This window comes from Acanthochromis polyacanthus, chromosome 18 (genome assembly GCF_021347895.1).
Source record: "Acanthochromis polyacanthus isolate Apoly-LR-REF ecotype Palm Island chromosome 18, KAUST_Apoly_ChrSc, whole genome shotgun sequence".
In the NCBI taxonomy this organism is placed as follows: Eukaryota; Metazoa; Chordata; class Actinopteri; family Pomacentridae; genus Acanthochromis; species Acanthochromis polyacanthus.
Window position 1 is genome coordinate 7461266 of NC_067130.1, and position 16331 is coordinate 7477596.

The window sequence follows — 16331 nt, forward strand, 5'->3', positions numbered from 1 at the left end:
CTACCTAATTTGATTTGATATGGGGCTGCACAGTGGACTAGTGGTTAGCACTTTTGTCTTGCAGCAAGAAGATCCCCAGTTCACATCCTGGCCTGGGCCTGGGATCTACCTAATTTGATTTGATATGGGGCTGCACAGTGGACTAGTGGTTAGCACTTTTGTCTTGCAGCAAGAAGATCCCCGGTTCATGTCCCAGCCTTGGATCTTTCTGCATGGAATTTGCATGTTCTCCCTGTGCATGCGTGGGTTTTCTCTGGGCACTCCGGCTTCCTCCCACAGTCCAAAAATATGCTGAGGTTAACTGATTATTCTAAATTGCCCGTAGGTGTGAATGTGAATGTGAATGTGATTGTCTGTCTGTATATGTAGCCCTGCGACAGACTGGTGACCTGTCCAGGGTGTCCCCTGCCTTCGCCCGAGTCAGCTGGGATAGACTCCACCACCCCCCGCTTCCCTCGTGAGGATAAAGCGGTGTATAGAGAATGGATGGATGTTTTAGAAGTCTCTAAAAGACACATGGTTATATGAAGGGTAACCTTGTTTATTGCCTTGTTGAACTGAAAATAAATTAGGTCAGTTTATGAGTGAAATTCACAAATCAAATCCAGTTTTATAGATAGAACTACCTTTGGAACCACAATATTTATAGTTATATTTATCTTTACTAAAAACATCTTTTGTTGTTAAGGAATACTCCTTCTTACAGGTTTGATTATTTCTTTAAGGGTTTGAACGGTGACTACTTCTTTTTGTTGTCTATAGAAACCGGGTATATGTTTTGCCCATTGCCAATGATTGTAGACTAAACACTTTATCTGACTCAGGATTTAGGTTAGTCTCCACTCAGTGAGGTCTTGGTGTAACTGGGTTTGTTATTTGGAGTTGTGTGTGAGTGGGAATGAGGTGTGAGAGGTTTTGAAGTGGTCTAAAACGGAGAAACATGAAAGGTTTTTGTGAACCAGTTGGTTTGGATGCAGTGATTCTGTCTCACTCAGGCAGCCAGGAGACTATAATGAGGCTTTTCAACATCACAGGGAGGCTTTTTGTGTGTCTTTTTTCATCTTGTTATTTATTTTGGATAAAGGTAAAATTTGATATTTGCATATCTAATTTATATATAGAACAAGTTGCATTTCTGATCTTTTGTTTTTACTTTAAACATGCTTCCAAGTGTGGATATTTTCTCATATTTTGTTCTAACATGAATATATTATGTTTCCGTTTATTGCACACATGACAAAGAAAAGTCATCATGCTTCATGTATGTTAGATATGTTGTAAAACATGTTATAAGTGTGCAGTAAAATGCTTTTATTAAAACTTGTGCATTCAATTCAAAGTGCAAACTAACAGTTAGACATGATATTCAGCATGTTTGGTTCTTTGAAAAATTTTATAATTTTGTAAAACCCACAGCATTGCCTTTTCTGCTGTGAATATTGATTTGCATTTTTCCATAGTATTTTTTTAAAGTCTGCATTCAGAGTCAACAGGAGGCAATATGAAAATGAACAAAATTAGCACATTCTTCTATCAGATGACGGTCGAGGTAAGCTTATTTGGCTCAGATATGATCCAGCCTGTTTGAAGCTGGTCATGACTGCTGTAGTGAATGCATAATCCTGACAGTAAAACACAGAGGTGGCAATGATTTTTGTTGCAATTTTGTTTTTGTTCCTATTGTGGAATGTGTATTTTTAAAATAGTAAATCCAAAATTCTGTTTTTTAAGTTAAAGTGAAAACCAAATACCCTACTATTCAATGAAGAAATAAAGCAAGTACTGAGAGGTGATACAGTAATTTCAGAATCAGAATCAAAATCAGAATCAGCTTCAAAGGCCAAGTACGTACATTAAAGGATTTTGGTTTTGGCTGTTGGTGTCACCCTAGGAATATGGAAAGAAAATAATAATAATAATAATAATAATAATAATAATAATAATAACAATAATAATAATAATAGAGACACTACAGAAAGAAGAACAGGGGAAAAAATACTAGTAATAAATCTAACACAATATATACATAGATATATAGATATTTACTAGCTAGAAAGGAATATATCAACACATTTAATAAAATTTAACAACAAAGTGACATAGCATAGCACTCGTGTTGTATACTGTATGTTAACAAACAAAATAGGACCTGTTGAATCCTGAATCTAATCTCTGTAATGTATTTGACTGATGGTGTGTTGTCATCGGTCTGGCTTTAGGGGGCGCCAGTAAGCGCAGTCGCCGCATGTGTGACGTTCAAATACTGCTGTGAAGCACCGAGAGAAGAAGAAAAACAAAAGCAGCCTTTAGATTTTCTGGGTAGTTACACATCATCTCCTGCCTCTGGGTCCATATTTACTGATCTTTTTAGAACAATGTAACTGGAACCAGAGGGAGTTTTGTGCTCTGGAAGCTCGTTTGGAGCAGCAGACAGTCAGAAGAAACGCTGTTACTCCTCTCAGACGTGCTTTTGTTTGCTATTTTGGCAGCTAAGCTAGCTCTGAGGTTAGCTCCCCTCGGACTGGCTCGTCAACGTCTGTCAGACTGTCTGACCTGAGATTATCAGACATTAACCTTACACCTGCCCTGCACTGATCGTCAGGTAAGTTAGCCAAGTCCCTTTTCTGTAAACAAACCGTGCATCAGGCTAGCATGGGATGAGAGAGGAGCCCTTGATTTTGCTGTGGACAGGTGGTGCAAATTAAACTTCTCCCAGGCTTTGTGCTTGTTTTGTAGCATCATCCTCAAAAATGCTAGTACATAATAATATCCAATACCTTTAGACCATATCTGACCTTTAACTAAACTATACTAATTAGTTTGAGCTAATGCGATATGTCTTTTTTGTAGATATTTTAGTAGTTACAGAATGGTATTTTTGATATATTTGCGACATTCATTCATTCATTCATAGATAGATAGATAAACAAACTTCGTCTGTCCTAAACGCATCACAACACATAAGAGCACACTTAAAACACAAGCTCACAAAGTACAGACGTCTAAAAGAAATTTTATAAGAAACATGTATGTAGTGTTCAGTGTCTTATTTCATTTTGTGGGGTGGTTGTTGCAGTGGGAATAAAGGGTTTTTATACATGTTTATGTAGGCGATAATTTGTCTTAAATTCAAAATAACACAACATAACTTTGAGGAATTGTCTGAACTGTGGATTATGATGTCAGAGCATCTCATTCATTTTACATCACAGTCAAATCTATTGTTTGAGTCATAAATTGTAATGCAGTGTGCTAAAATGAGTTGTCCATCACCACTCATTTAAATGTCCCATGTGGTTAAAGTTCACTTTTATTTAACTTTGCGTTTGTTACAAATTTAGGGGTGTAAACTAAAAGCTGTTAGGACATGAAGATGTTTACTTCTGACGTTCCTCAATCCACCCTACAACTAGTTAGCCTCTCTGCTTTCAGGTCAAGAAGTATTTCACTGAGCTGCTACATACCAGCTAACAAACCAGCAGTCATCGAGTTCAGACTTAGTTTAAACCTGCTCACTGCTTTCATATGAGTTATTCAGAAAGTGTAGCCACACCACAGTCCGCCAGGTTTATTTACATGCTAGAGCTGCTTCTGCTAACTGTAAAATGTCTCACTTACGAGCAAAACACACCAAATGTTCTGCTGTTGACTACGAGAGGAAACACAAGCGTCTACATGCACTCTCAAGATCTAAAGAACTGAAGACATGGTAAATTACTATAATTTTTTATGGCAGTCTCATCACAACTGGTGGAAAATCCTTAGTGTCAGCATTACTGTGGCTGTCATTACTGTTAGCTTTGACAGTTTGCCTGCAAGTCAGAGATTGTTGGAAATTTCAAAGATGAGGGACATTCAGAGATGACGGAAACTGTAAGACTGATTTTAAATCGGTAACCAAGAGCTGTGTGTGTTACTTTGTTTTCATGTAACCAGACTTTGACCATTGTTTACATCTGTTTGCTTCTATTCTGCTTCCTGTGCTCACATTAACAACATTTTAATACAGCTGGATTACCTATAAAGGTGTGCTCATTTACATACTTTACTAACTTCAATTCCTGAAGGACACAAGCCTTGCTACAACTGCCAAAATCCCAAACAGGCATATTGATTCGTACAGCTGTGGTTCAAAGTGAATTTTTGGCGCAGCTGACCTGTTTGTTTTGTATTTCTTTGAAGGGATAAAGATGGGAAACCTGGGCAGCAGGTTCCAGTCCCCCTCTCAGGGACCAGAGGAGGCTGCAGAGGGTACAAGTACCGGCCGCAAACATGGCTGTGACTGTAAGAAGAGGAAACGAAACGCTCAGTGTGACTGTGACAGTGAAGCAGACGAGGACGACGCCATACTAGATACACCGCGCAGGCAAGTCCAGTCAAAGCACCAAAAATCAATGCAGTGTCAAGTATCTCTCAGTCTTTACTGTTTTGTTGAACTCTTGCTTTTTTTCTCCTCTCTCTGCTTTTGTTTTATGTTTTCCAAACCTGAGCAGGAAGAAACTGAAAAGCACATCGAGATACATTTATCAGACTTTGTTTCTGAATGGGGAAAACAGTGACATTCGCATCTGTGCTCTGGGACAGGAGTGGAACCTCCACAAAGTGTACCTCTGTCAGGTAAAAGAGACACAAAGTGTCCTAAAAAACAGTCAACAATATATTTTTCTGTCATGTGGGTTGCCATTTAATATTCCTTTTTTCTTGTTATTTGCAGTCGGGCTACTTTTCCAGCATGTTCAGCGGCTCTTGGAAGGAGTCCAACATGATGGAAATTAACTTGGAGATCCCAGACCAAAACATCGACACTGAAGGTGAGTCACCGTAAAATGGATGTTAACCGGGTTGCTTTAAGCATGATATTGTTTGACTGAAAGCTCTTTCCTGTGCTCCTGTAGCTCTGCAGGTCGTATTTGGATCTCTGTACCGTGACGATGTTCTGATCAAGCCCAGCAGAGTCGTCAGTATTCTCGCTGCCGCCTGCATGCTGCAGCTGGTGAGTGAATGCGGAGAAGTCAGCCATTGGCTAAAAATGAGCTTGTTTGATTTTGTAAATACGCAGTCATATGATCCAAAATGTAATTAAATCTTCTGGTCTGTTAATGTTGGCAGGATGGCTTGATCCAGCAGTGTGGCGAAACCATGAAGGAAAACATCAGTGCGAAGACTGTGTGCGGCTACTATGCTTGTGCTAGCATCTATGGCCTGGATTCAGTTATGAAAAAGTCAGATTTTTTCTATTTTTTGATTGTTTTTGCAGCATTTGCTTGTGCAGTATTTGTCCATACAGTACTGCAGGCTACAGCATTTGTTTCTACAGTGTCTTTACATTTTAATATATATGTTTGTGTGTGCATCTCTTTCTGCAGGTGTCTTGAGTGGCTTCTTAACAACCTGATGACCCACCAAAACGTTGACCTGATGAAAGAAATTGGGTTTGTGTGAATTATTTTTAGTTTTTTTTTGTTTTTTCTAGCATTATTCTGTGTGGATTTTGACTTTCTGCTCTGCATTTCCAGGGTGGAAGTGATGGAGCAGCTCATCCAGTCCTCGGATCTGTTTGTGATGCAGGTGGAGATGGATGTTTACACGGCTTTAAAAAAGGTAGAAGATAAACATCCACATATGTTATCCCTCTCAGATACTGTACAGTCACTACACAATCAGCCCTGTTTAAACAGCTTCTTTCTACTTTTGTCTCTCTCCAGTGGATGTTTCTGCAGCTGAATCCGTTATGGGATGGCCCCATCAAGCAGCTCCTGGCCGACGCAGACGCCTGGCTTTGCAAACGCAGGACAGGTACTGAAAGCAACACCTTGTGAAACAGCAACTTCTTTAGTTGTTGAGTGAAGTTTGCTTTCTTTGTGTAAGTCGACTTGACAAATCGTACAACCCTGGGCAGAGATAATGGGTGTCACGACGGCGGTCATCAACTCCCTTTGTTAGTCCAGGCTTTCTTCTTCAGATTCTGAGCACGCTCACATGAAAGGAGGCGTTAATTGTGCCATGTGACACTTCTTGGGCACAAATTGAACGGATCACGTGCTGCCTACTTCATTCAGAGTAACATGTTATAGCGGAGACGTATCAAGAATATTTAAACAAATTTCACAGTACAAAATGCTGCTACTGCAAATGATGCATGAGAGGAATGAGGTAGAAAATTGTGAACAATGTGTTCATTTATTTTATTGACCAATGCAGGCGCTTATAAACGAGACAGAGTGCCTGTAGGCTGCCTGTAGAGCCAGTCAGGTCTTTCTTTCTCTTGATTCCCAAAGGGATACAACCAGCCATCCATTCAGAATTCCAGTTAGGAAAATTGGGATATCTTGCTTGGAAAAAGGGGATTCTATTCCAATCACTGTGGGTTTGCAAGGAATCAGCTTCCACTGTGGAAAAGGACATGACTTGTGGAGCGCAAAGGGGATATATTCTGTATAGTGTTCACTGTAACCATGACAACAAGTGAACTCAGCTGCCTGCTGATGATTACGTGATTGCAATACTACTACAAATCAACCGCTGCGGACTTATCAGGACTTGTCCGTCAGAAATGATACAAGGAATGAGCAGCCATGGCGGAGGGCTTTTCTAGTTATATCTTGAATTTACTTTTTGTATTTTTTTGTCATGTTTCTTTCCAGGTTCCATTTGTGTCTCGCTGCTCTAACATGTGAATTCCTCTGGTGAGAGATCAATAAAGTTTATTTTGTCTTGTTATTTTGTCTTGTTTTGCAGATGTGTGTGAGAAAGAGCCCTTCTTGAACACAGAGGAAGGCGCACCTTTTCGTTCAGTGTTCAAGTTTGTGCGTCTCCAATACATCATCAACGATCTCGCTTCTGCACGCATCCTAGAGAGAGACAACATTCTGCCACCTGGTAACATGTGCTTCTGTCTGACATCAGTGTCCCTCTCATTTATAGTGTCATATGTCCTTCATGTGTCTACGTACTAGCATTGATTTTTTTTTTATATTCTAGATTGGCTTTCATCGGTGTACAAAAACCAGTGGTTTGCAATGCTGCGGACAGAGTTTGACAATGATAATGGGTGAGAATATAAGATTAAACCGTTGTAATAAGTCTGTGGAATTTCAAATACTGTGTGGCAGAACAGATAAATTATATGGAATAATATAATTTTAATGCTGATTGTGATGATGAAGGCATATTTAATCTCATTAGACCTCAGGAGCCCAACAAAGATGAGTTTGAAGTGAGCAGTATGAGGTGTGGCAGGAAGCTGACTAAAGATGGAGACGTGAGTCGACCCGGCTGCCTGTTTGTTTCCACACGGTTCATGTGTTTTGATTCACTTCTACGGAAGACAAACTGTGATCTCCTCCTTTTCTCAGTACTGCTGGCGGTGGACGGGCTTTAACTTTGGTTTCGACCTGCTGGTGACCTACACAAACCGTTTTATAGTCTTTAAAAGGAATACTCTGAGTCAGCCATGTGGGGGCGCTGTGAGTCTGCAACCCAGGAGACATCTGGCATACAGGTCAGTGGTGCAGCGTTAAATAAGGACGCTGAAATGACCATATTGAGCTACAGAATAAAAACGTACAGGTAAAATCAAATGAACACGTATCTAAAAAGCTTATCTGGAAACAGGCAGATATTTAGTGATTTAACATTTGTTAAAGTCTCTTTACAATCAGGATCACAAAAACATTTTTTAATGTAACTAATTTATAGTAATCTAAATGCTCTTTTAGTATTAGCTATAATTTTATCCTGTTTTGCTTCTAAAATTATTCCCAGCACTTGTCTTTAAACATGCCATGTAAATATACCTGATTTGATTTGATTTGATGTGATGTGAAAACTCCTCGGTACATAACCTGGATGTAGCCCTCGTTTTTTTCCAAAATAAAAGTTGTACAGTGGTGAAGTGACACTGTCAGAGGTTTGGTGCATATATGTCACATCACAGCCGATTTGTGCAACTGAGCCTTTCTGGTTGTTGTAAATAGAAAATAATATGTTGAAAATCGGCTTTAAATTTTGTGTAAAGGCATAGTTTGACATTTTGGGAAACATGTTTGTTTGCTCTGGATGCTGTTATCATCTATCATCAACAACAGTTTATATACAAAATACATTTTATGTGCAGTTGTACAACACAGTAAGTGTTTTAAATACTGTCTTCAGACTTGTAAAGTTCTGTTTGAGTTGGGATGAGTTTAAACTTAGATGATTCTGCTTTTTTTGTGGGCAGTTTTTGCTTTCCTATTTGTAGACACGCTGGCAGTGAACTAATCAGTTCACGAGCAAAGTTTTTTGAGGATTTATTTGTATCATTATATAGTCAAATGTGTCAGTTACAACAGACAAATATAGATGTTTTTTTTTTGGAAACTTGTTCTTATCAGGGATTTCAAACTTCATGTCCTCTCATGTACAAATGTATTTTGTTGAATTTTTCATGTGAGATCAATATAACTTCCTAAAGTTTACATACTGAAATCCCCCAGGTTAGCAGCTTTGGACCTGGGATGCTTTAATTTGTCTTTTACCATTTTAATTTGTCCAGGTTGCGTCTTGCCTCCTTTGATAACAGAGGAAAACTGGTGTGTAGTCGCTCTACAGGTTACCAACTTCTCACCCTTGAGAAAGACCAGGTTAGTGAATGCTGTTTACCTGCAGATGTGCATGATTATCACTCCTTTACCTTTTCATCAAGTGCAGTTGTATACTTGCTTAACATCCCTCCTCTCTCTTCCTCCCCTCAGGAGTATGTGGTGATGAACCTGGACAGCCGGTTGTTATCATTCCCCCTCTACGTCTGCTGTAACTTCCAGTATACTTCGCCCCAGTCAGACCAGCGTCCAGATTCGTCAGAACAGGAAAGCACGGCTGCTCGCAGCGTGTCTTGATGCCCGTTCATCAGCCGTTTACTGCTACCATTCCTCTGGTAACGCTGAGACACTGACATAAGCTTGTATGTACAATCCACCACCATATTTAACACCATCTCGACATTGGACATATCGTCTGCATGCTCTATAACTCAGTGCCATGTTTGGGGAAAACGTTTTGTATCTGTGTATTCAGCATTTTGACATATTGTGAGTTGGGTATGTATACATGGGGTTTAGAGTGTAGGAGAGATCAGACCACCTCCTGATCTCAGAGCAGCTTCTGTTCTTCTTGTATCATCACCGTGCACTGTCTGCGCTGAGATGCTGGACCACTGTTAAAGATGGAAGACCTCCTGGAGTGAAGAGAGTGGAAATCTGCTCTTGACTCTGAACTTAAGACCTTTAAACAATGACTACCTGACGATACGAGCTGAAGATTGTGAAACCTCTGAGCGTTTTTTTTATTATGATGAAACCACTCGTTCGGACACAGTATCATCATGGAATACGGGAACATCATGAGGGAACAGCACCACAGAGCAAAACTGGAGAGCCTCCTCACATTTCAGAGCAGTTGTCAGATCATGGGTGCTTTTCATTACACTACCTTATGTTCTCTCTCCTCCTGTGACAACCATGGAGGATCTTCTAATCTGTTAAACGCACAGGAAAGGAGACGTGTAGAGGAGCTTAAAGCTACTGGGAGATCCTGCCTCTCATATTATCACCAAGAGGAACAAAGACACAAGGAACAGACATGAAAGGGAAGCGAGGAAGCACCCAATGCCACCTCCATGACGCTGAAACTCAGTATTTGACTGAGGAGAAAAGCTTACTCAACATCCGTCCTCAGGTGTGACTTTCCTTGTGTCGGCTGCTATGAAAACGTCGCACCAACAGACATCACTGTTGAACTGAGACAAGTTAACTGACAGATGCAGTAAAAGCAGTATTCTCAGCCTGTGATGAGTCACTCGAACTGTTGCAGGTCAGTCTTGCTTTGATCATGTCTCTGTAATAATTAACACCAGAGCAGCTCCCGATAAGGCTTTTCTGTTCACCTCATATTCACCACAAAAATCCAACTTGTCAAACTCGATGCGAACATCAAATGATTTATCTTAGTGAACCAGCATTGTGAGACTTCAGGCCGCAGGATTCTTTCGCTTCAGCTGCATTTGCACAGTTAAAGTGTGACGGTGTGTTCTGTGAACGCCGGCTCTCTGGTGTTTGCAGCATATTGTCTTTGTTGAGACTCACAGAAACTTTGACAGACTTCAGATTTCTGTGGCTTCCTGCAGTATTTATCAGCGACACTGTTAATCTCTGGATCCACACAAGGGCAGACTTTATTTGACTGCTCCCATCAAATCATCTGTAATGTTGCAGTTACGTTATATATTTACTTAATTAATTTGGTCAATATTTGTTTGGCGATTGTGTAAACTTGCTGTTTCCTCAGCTGTAGAGCAGACCTGTACTGCTGACTCGTCTCTACAGCTGGAGCTGTCCTTACGTTCAAAGTTAAAGGTGTTTTTATTTGGCCGTTATTTATTTTTTACTTCATTTGTATTTGTATGGATGTGTTTTTGCAACAGGAAACATGCATTTCTCCACTGCCAATAAATCTGCTCTTTCACTCGGGCTGTGGTGCTATCACAATGATCCTCTTTGTCCAACGTAGGTCTTTAATTCGGCAGCACGTTTCTGTAACTGTTGATTCATATTATTCATTGATATGATGATTAATCATGTAGTAATCACTTATATACTGCATATATACATTCATCTGATGGTCACTGAGAAAAATCCATTCCTGCATAACTCCACAGAATCTGTTTGATCTCATCTGTTCAGAACCGCTGATGTTTGGGAGGAATCGAAGTGGCTATTGGACAGCTTAGTATAAAAATTTACATCAGATTCAAACTAAATTACTTAAGAAGCAAAGGGAGGAATCTCTATCTGTATATTCAAGAAACTTAAAGCTGTTGTGCAACATCCTTCAGTGAGAATGGCTCAAAGATCAGAGCGTAGGCAGCACCGCCTTTGTTTTCATTTGGCTCCACTCCAGAGTCTGTTCTGGTCTTTGCAATGATGTCTTGATAAAAATCAGAACTTTATTTGCTATAAACAATCCTGGCCACCAAAGTGTTCCAACACTTTTTAGTTATTCTGCCTTTATGTAAAGGACCAAAAATAAGACTCTATAGATCATTTTTTCATCTCCAAGTTGAGCTGCTGTCTTACACACGTGGACAAAATTGTTGGTACCCCTCAGTTAAAGAAGGAAAAACCCACAATTCTCACTGAAATCACTTGAAACTCACAAAAGTAACAATAAATAAAAAAATATTGAAAATTAAATAATCAAAAACAGCCATTACTTTTGAATTGTTGATTAACATAATTATTTAAAAAAACAAACTAATGAAACAGGCCTGGACAAAAATGATGGTACCTCTATAAAAGATTGAAAACTATTTGACCAGAGTGACATGATTAACTCAGGTGTGTCATTTAATTGACATCACAGGTGTTTCCAAACTCATAATCAGTCAGTCTGCCTATTTAAAGGGAGACAAGTAGTCACCCTGCTGTTTGGTGAAAAGGTGTGTACCACACTGAACATGGACAACAGAAAGCGAAGGAGAGAATTGTCCCAGGACATCCGAAAAAAAATTATAGACAAACATCTTAAAGGTAAAGGCTATAAGACCATCTCTAAACAGCTTGAAGTTCCTGTGACAACAGTGGCTCATATTATTCAGAAGTTCAAGACCCACAGGACAGTAGCCAACCTCCCTGGACGTGGCCGCAAGAGGAAAATTGATGAGAAATTGAAGAGACGGATCGTTGGAATTGTATCCAAAGAGCCCAGAGCAACCTCCAAAGAAATTAAAGGTGAACTCCAAGGCCAAGGTACATCAGTGTCAGATCGCACCATTCGTCGTTGTTTGAGCCAAAGTGGACTTCATGGGAGACGACCAAGGAGGACAGCACTGCTGAAAAAAACTCATAAAAAAGCGAGACTGGAATTTGCAAAAATGCATGTTGACAAGCCACAAAGCTTCTGGGAGAATGTCCTTTGGACAGATGAGACCAAACTGGAGCTTTTTGGTAAGGCACATCAACTCTATGTTCATAGACTCAAAAACCAAGCATACGAAGAAAAGAACACTGTCCCTACGGTGAAACATGGAGGAGGCTCAGTAATGTTTTGGGGCTGCTTTGCTGCATCTGGCACAGGGTGTCTTGAAAGTGTGCAAGGTACGATGAAATCTGAAGACTATCAAGGCATTCTGGAGAGAAATGTGCTGCCTAGTGTCAGAAAGCTTGGTCTCAGTCGCAGGTCATGGGTCTTCCAACAGGACAACGATCCAAAACACACAGCCAAAAACACCCAAGAATGGCTGAGAGAAAAGCGTTGGACTATTCTAAAGTGACCTTCTATGAGCCCAGATCTGAATCCCATTGAACATATGTGGAAGGAGCTGAAACGTGCCATTTGGAGAAGACACCCATCAAAGCTGAGACAACTGGAGCTGTTTGCTCATGAGGAGTGGGCCAAAATGCCTGTTGACAGCTGCAGAACGCTCATTGACAAATACAGAAATCGTTTAATTGCAGTGATTGCCTCAAAAGGTTGTGCAACAAAATATTAAGTTATGGGTACCATCATTTTTGTCCAGCCCTATTTCATTAGTTTTTTTTTTTAAATAATTATGTTAATCAACAATTCAAAAGTGATGGCTGATTTTGATTATTTAATTTTCAATAAATTTTTATTTATTGTTACTTTTGTGAGTTTCAAGTGATTTCAGTGAGAATTGTGGGTTTTTCCTTCTTTAACTGAGGGGTACCAACAATTTTGTCCACGTGTGTAAGTATTCGCTTTATTGCTTTATGGTTATTTCATTATCATGTGGAGCAGCTTTCTCCCATCTGCTGACTTATTCTATCTCGCTCTTGTTCCATATCGAGTCCTTCATTTTCAGTTCACCTTCCTGGCTGCATCATTAAACCAGCTGTAAAATGAACATGTTTTCTACCATGACAGTATATTAAATCTGGTTTTTGGGATTTTACATCAGGTCTGCAGTGTGTCGACTGCTCCTTGTATGATTTTCTGCCATTACTCAGGCCGCCACTTGACAGTGTTGCCTTTTCTTGTATCATTATTTGTACAGAAGTGAGAATATTCCTGTCATCATTAAAACACGTGTTACAAAAGCGTTGTCGTTGCTTTGTTCACTTATCTGCATACAGAGCTGTTTATTACCAGACTAATGCAATCAAAAACAAGTTTCCATTCGTTTAATCTAGATATAAACACATCTGAATTACTTACAGTAAAATGACAAAAAAAGAGGGATGAGATGAGGAACTTTACCGATTAATACCACTGAGGAGATCTGAATATAAAAACCTTCATGTGAATTGTGTAGCTCTGTATATCAGAATACACTTACTGAGCTAATATCTTTTCACATATGATAACGTGACACCATCTTACAGATACACCAACAGCTTCAATAACAAATCTCACAGTTTTGGGGCTCTTTAAACTTCACTCTCCCTACTTTTTCTCCTCTTCCTGCCCTCCTCAGTCGACTAACCCTGCTCTGCTGTAACTGTGTCTAATGAGCCCATTCTAAGATAAAGACGGACTACAAGCCGCCCGTCCTGCTCCTCACTGCTGTATAGAGTCCAGGTTCTCTTTGAGTCTCCGGGTCATGCTGGGGATCAGGCTAACGTGGTCGTCCACACAGCTGCCCACGCAGCGCTCCATCAGGGATCGAACGGCTGGTTCTTTGGCGCCGGAGTCGAAAAGATCTTTCGCTTTGTCGTTGCAGTGCATCGTGCATCTGGTCAAACGGTCCTGGCAAAGAAAAGGAGACTTTAGATTGACTAAAAACAGGAATGTCTGCAGCAAGAGGGCTGAACAGGATGCAAAAAAAATACTAATAATCATATTGTGATTATTTTATTAGATATAGCAATTGCAGTACAACATGAAACTGTGATTTTTGAATTTTCTTTCCACAAAGAAAAAATCTATATTAAAACTATGATGTGATTGTAGTCTTTACCACAAAAGCACGTTCACTTATGTCTGCAGAATGTGCTTTCTTCAGCAGGGCATCTCTGTAGCACACTCAAAAGGCAATGAAACTGTTTACCTTTATTAAAACACTCCCGCTCTTGTGATTATGATATTGTACTTGTTCATATTGCAGTTTGGATAATATTCGATAATTTACTGCATGTACTTAGTCCTTTTCATCCTTTAGAAGGTGCTACAACTATTTAACCACTCCGATAAAATTCAAACTAAATGATCAATGTTGAAGCCTGTCGTCTGGACTTTGTGAAGACAGTGGTCTAATATTTGTTTCCAAAACTGTAACTGCTACTTTTTCGTACACTCGGTCAGTTATTTCGTGTTTGCACAGTGAGGACAGTGAAAGTTTGTCACCTGAAACTTCTCCAGCTCTGACGTGACCAGACCCTGAGCCTGGGCCAGAGGAGTGTGACACCTTTCGATGCACTGATGCACCTGAGACATGGAGTCTGTGGAGCGTTCGCAGCAGTCGGCGCTGCACTTGAACATGCGACCCTGCAGCAGAAACACACAAACTGTTATTTCATATTAAAAAAAACAACAAATAAACCCCAGGGTTTAGCTGATCTTTAAAAAAAACACACAATAGATTTAGTACATTAAGTGAAAACATACAGCATTATAGCTTAATGCTATGAATATTTTCTGAGTTATGGTTCCTTGAAGTGAACAGGGGTGGGTTGAAATTTGACGCCCTTTAATTTGTTTTACTTTTGACGTGAAATTTTCAGAGCTGACAAACACATTTGAGCTTTCAAAGGCTATTTCAGACAATCTAAGGTTTTGTTCAGCACATTTATTTTTCTATAACCAGCTTTGAATATCATTACCAGAGTGAAATGGAGAAACTACATTGTGTGTTTGTTTTTTTGTTTTTTTACATGTTTTGTATAATAATTTGGACAACTTACATTTTTAAAAAAAAGCAAATTTGGAGACTATTTTGACTGAACCATATGTACTGTAAGGACCTGTAAATTCAAAAGTATTCATAGTATGGAGGTGAAATGTTGCATGGCTGCATTACACATATTTAAGTTACTATGTAGAAAAATAACCAGCTGATTTAGAGATGGTCAGATGGGAGCAGTTACTGGTTTTCACCTTGTTATCACCCACGCGTGAACCTGAATAGATCCCACTCGTGCATGTGCACACTGTGGACAGGTAATTGACCCACCTGCATTTTGCGGATGTGCTCCTTCTCCAGGCTTTGGACCATTTCTTCCACCGCCGCCTGCACGCGTGTCTGGTGAGCTTCCGCCATCTCTGCTTCCTCTCAGCGTCCCGGAACCTCAGAGAGCCTCAGGACGGACCGAGCATTAAACCGAACCGGACCGAGGAGGTTTCACTGCGCTCAGACCGACCAGAGACTCTCCTCACTTCAACAATTTCACTGGAACTAAGGTCACCTCCATTCAAGCATGGTTCGAGACCGGAGAGGTTGCGTCACTTCCGATTTTCTTCCGCAACCCGATTACGAAAAAAAATGTCAATTCATCTTTCAAAATAAAAGATGCTCGTAAGACTTTTGTAACACAGTTGACATTTTTGCTGTTTTCAGGCCTAAAAGCAACATGGCTGCCTATAACAAAACACCACATGGCAAAGATTCTTCTAAATGTTATATATACAATTGAGTAAAATTGAAAATAAAAGTTATTTATAAAGATATTGTGGGAAACCTGTTGACATATCATAAATCCACACTTGACTCACACACTACTTCATATTAAATAACTCAGAAAGTCTTGGAGTCTTTCCAGTCTTTTCTTCAGGAGGAAATGACATCATGTGGAGCAGGTCATGTGATCTGGAATCAACACACTTCCTTGAGAGGTGTTTTTGTAATGGGGAACTTAGTTGAAAATGATTTCTCAGAAACAGATACAATTGTTTATGTTATTAAATTGGAACGATTATTTAGTTGACATTTTAGTGATATCCAGTCATTTTTTTTATTAATAAGTGATTGTTTCCATAATGAATAACTGCAGAATTTGTAAAGACATGATCATAATGGACATTAAAAAAGCCTCTTTTTTAAACTTTTAATAAAAATGTATGCAAGATATATGTCACAGATTTCAAAAGTCTCTCAACTATATATTGACCTATTTATTTTTAAGTGTTTCACCTCAATGCCTGGAGGAAGTCTTTAACTATGGGGTGCCTCAGAGATGTTCTTTTTGATCGTTTCATTTGTTTTCCTAAATTGCCTGATTAGATCAAATAAGCTATACAGAGCAATGCTACAAACATATTGGGATATCTTTTTTTTTTTTTTAAAGTAAAATTTAGAACGACAGCAATGTGGGCTGTAATTGTTGTTCCTTACCTAT

At 39.5% G+C, this 16331-nt stretch overlaps 2 protein-coding genes across 2 annotated transcripts; one reads left to right on the plus strand and one right to left on the minus strand.

Annotated features, from left to right (window-relative positions):
• Positions 1–2269: 2269 nt before the first annotated feature.
• Positions 2270–10508, plus strand: gmcl1 (germ cell-less, spermatogenesis associated). Its single transcript, XM_051938673.1, has 15 exons — positions 2270–2602; positions 4183–4370; positions 4498–4617; positions 4715–4811; positions 4896–4993; positions 5110–5222; positions 5367–5432; positions 5517–5601; positions 5706–5796; positions 6739–6879; positions 6982–7051; positions 7186–7261; positions 7356–7501; positions 8537–8624; positions 8736–10508. Exons 2-15 carry the CDS (start codon positions 4191–4193, stop codon positions 8877–8879), a joined length of 1515 nt encoding a protein of 504 aa, XP_051794633.1. The 5' UTR covers positions 2270–2602; positions 4183–4190; the 3' UTR covers positions 8880–10508.
• A 2592-nt stretch (positions 10509–13100) lies between these two features.
• fam136a (family with sequence similarity 136 member A) lies at positions 13101–15467 on the minus strand. The gene is made up of 3 exons (XM_022187051.2): positions 15170–15467; positions 14344–14484; positions 13101–13746 (listed from the first exon to the last, which is right to left on the minus strand). The coding sequence occupies exons 1-3, from the start codon at positions 15254–15256 to the stop codon at positions 13558–13560; spliced, it is 417 nt and encodes a 138-aa protein (XP_022042743.1). The 5' UTR covers positions 15257–15467; the 3' UTR covers positions 13101–13557.
• Positions 15468–16331: the final 864 nt, after the last annotated feature.

What these genes read in the sequence shown, in the direction of transcription:
- gmcl1 (XM_051938673.1), top strand. Translation starts at nt 4,191, where the DNA reads ATGGGAAACCTGGGCAGCAGGTTCCAGTCCCCCTCTCAGGGACCAGAG. An exon ending in TAGATACACCGCGCAGGCAA is followed by an intron (nt 4,371 to 4,497) that starts GTCCAGTCAAAG and finishes CTGAGCAGGAAG; the next exon opens with AAACTGAAAAGCACATCGAG. An exon ending in CTGGATTCAGTTATGAAAAA is followed by an intron (nt 5,223 to 5,366) that starts GTCAGATTTTTT and finishes CTCTTTCTGCAG; the next exon opens with GTGTCTTGAGTGGCTTCTTA.
- fam136a (XM_022187051.2), bottom strand. Translation starts at nt 15,256, where the DNA reads ATGGCGGAAGCTCACCAGACACGCGTGCAGGCGGCGGTGGAAGAAATG. An exon ending in AGCACATCCGCAAAATGCAG is followed by an intron (nt 14,485 to 15,169) that starts GTGGGTCAATTA and finishes TTTCTGCTGCAG; the next exon opens with GGTCGCATGTTCAAGTGCAG. An exon ending in CAGAGCTGGAGAAGTTTCAG is followed by an intron (nt 13,747 to 14,343) that starts GTGACAAACTTT and finishes TTTCTTTGCCAG; the next exon opens with GACCGTTTGACCAGATGCAC.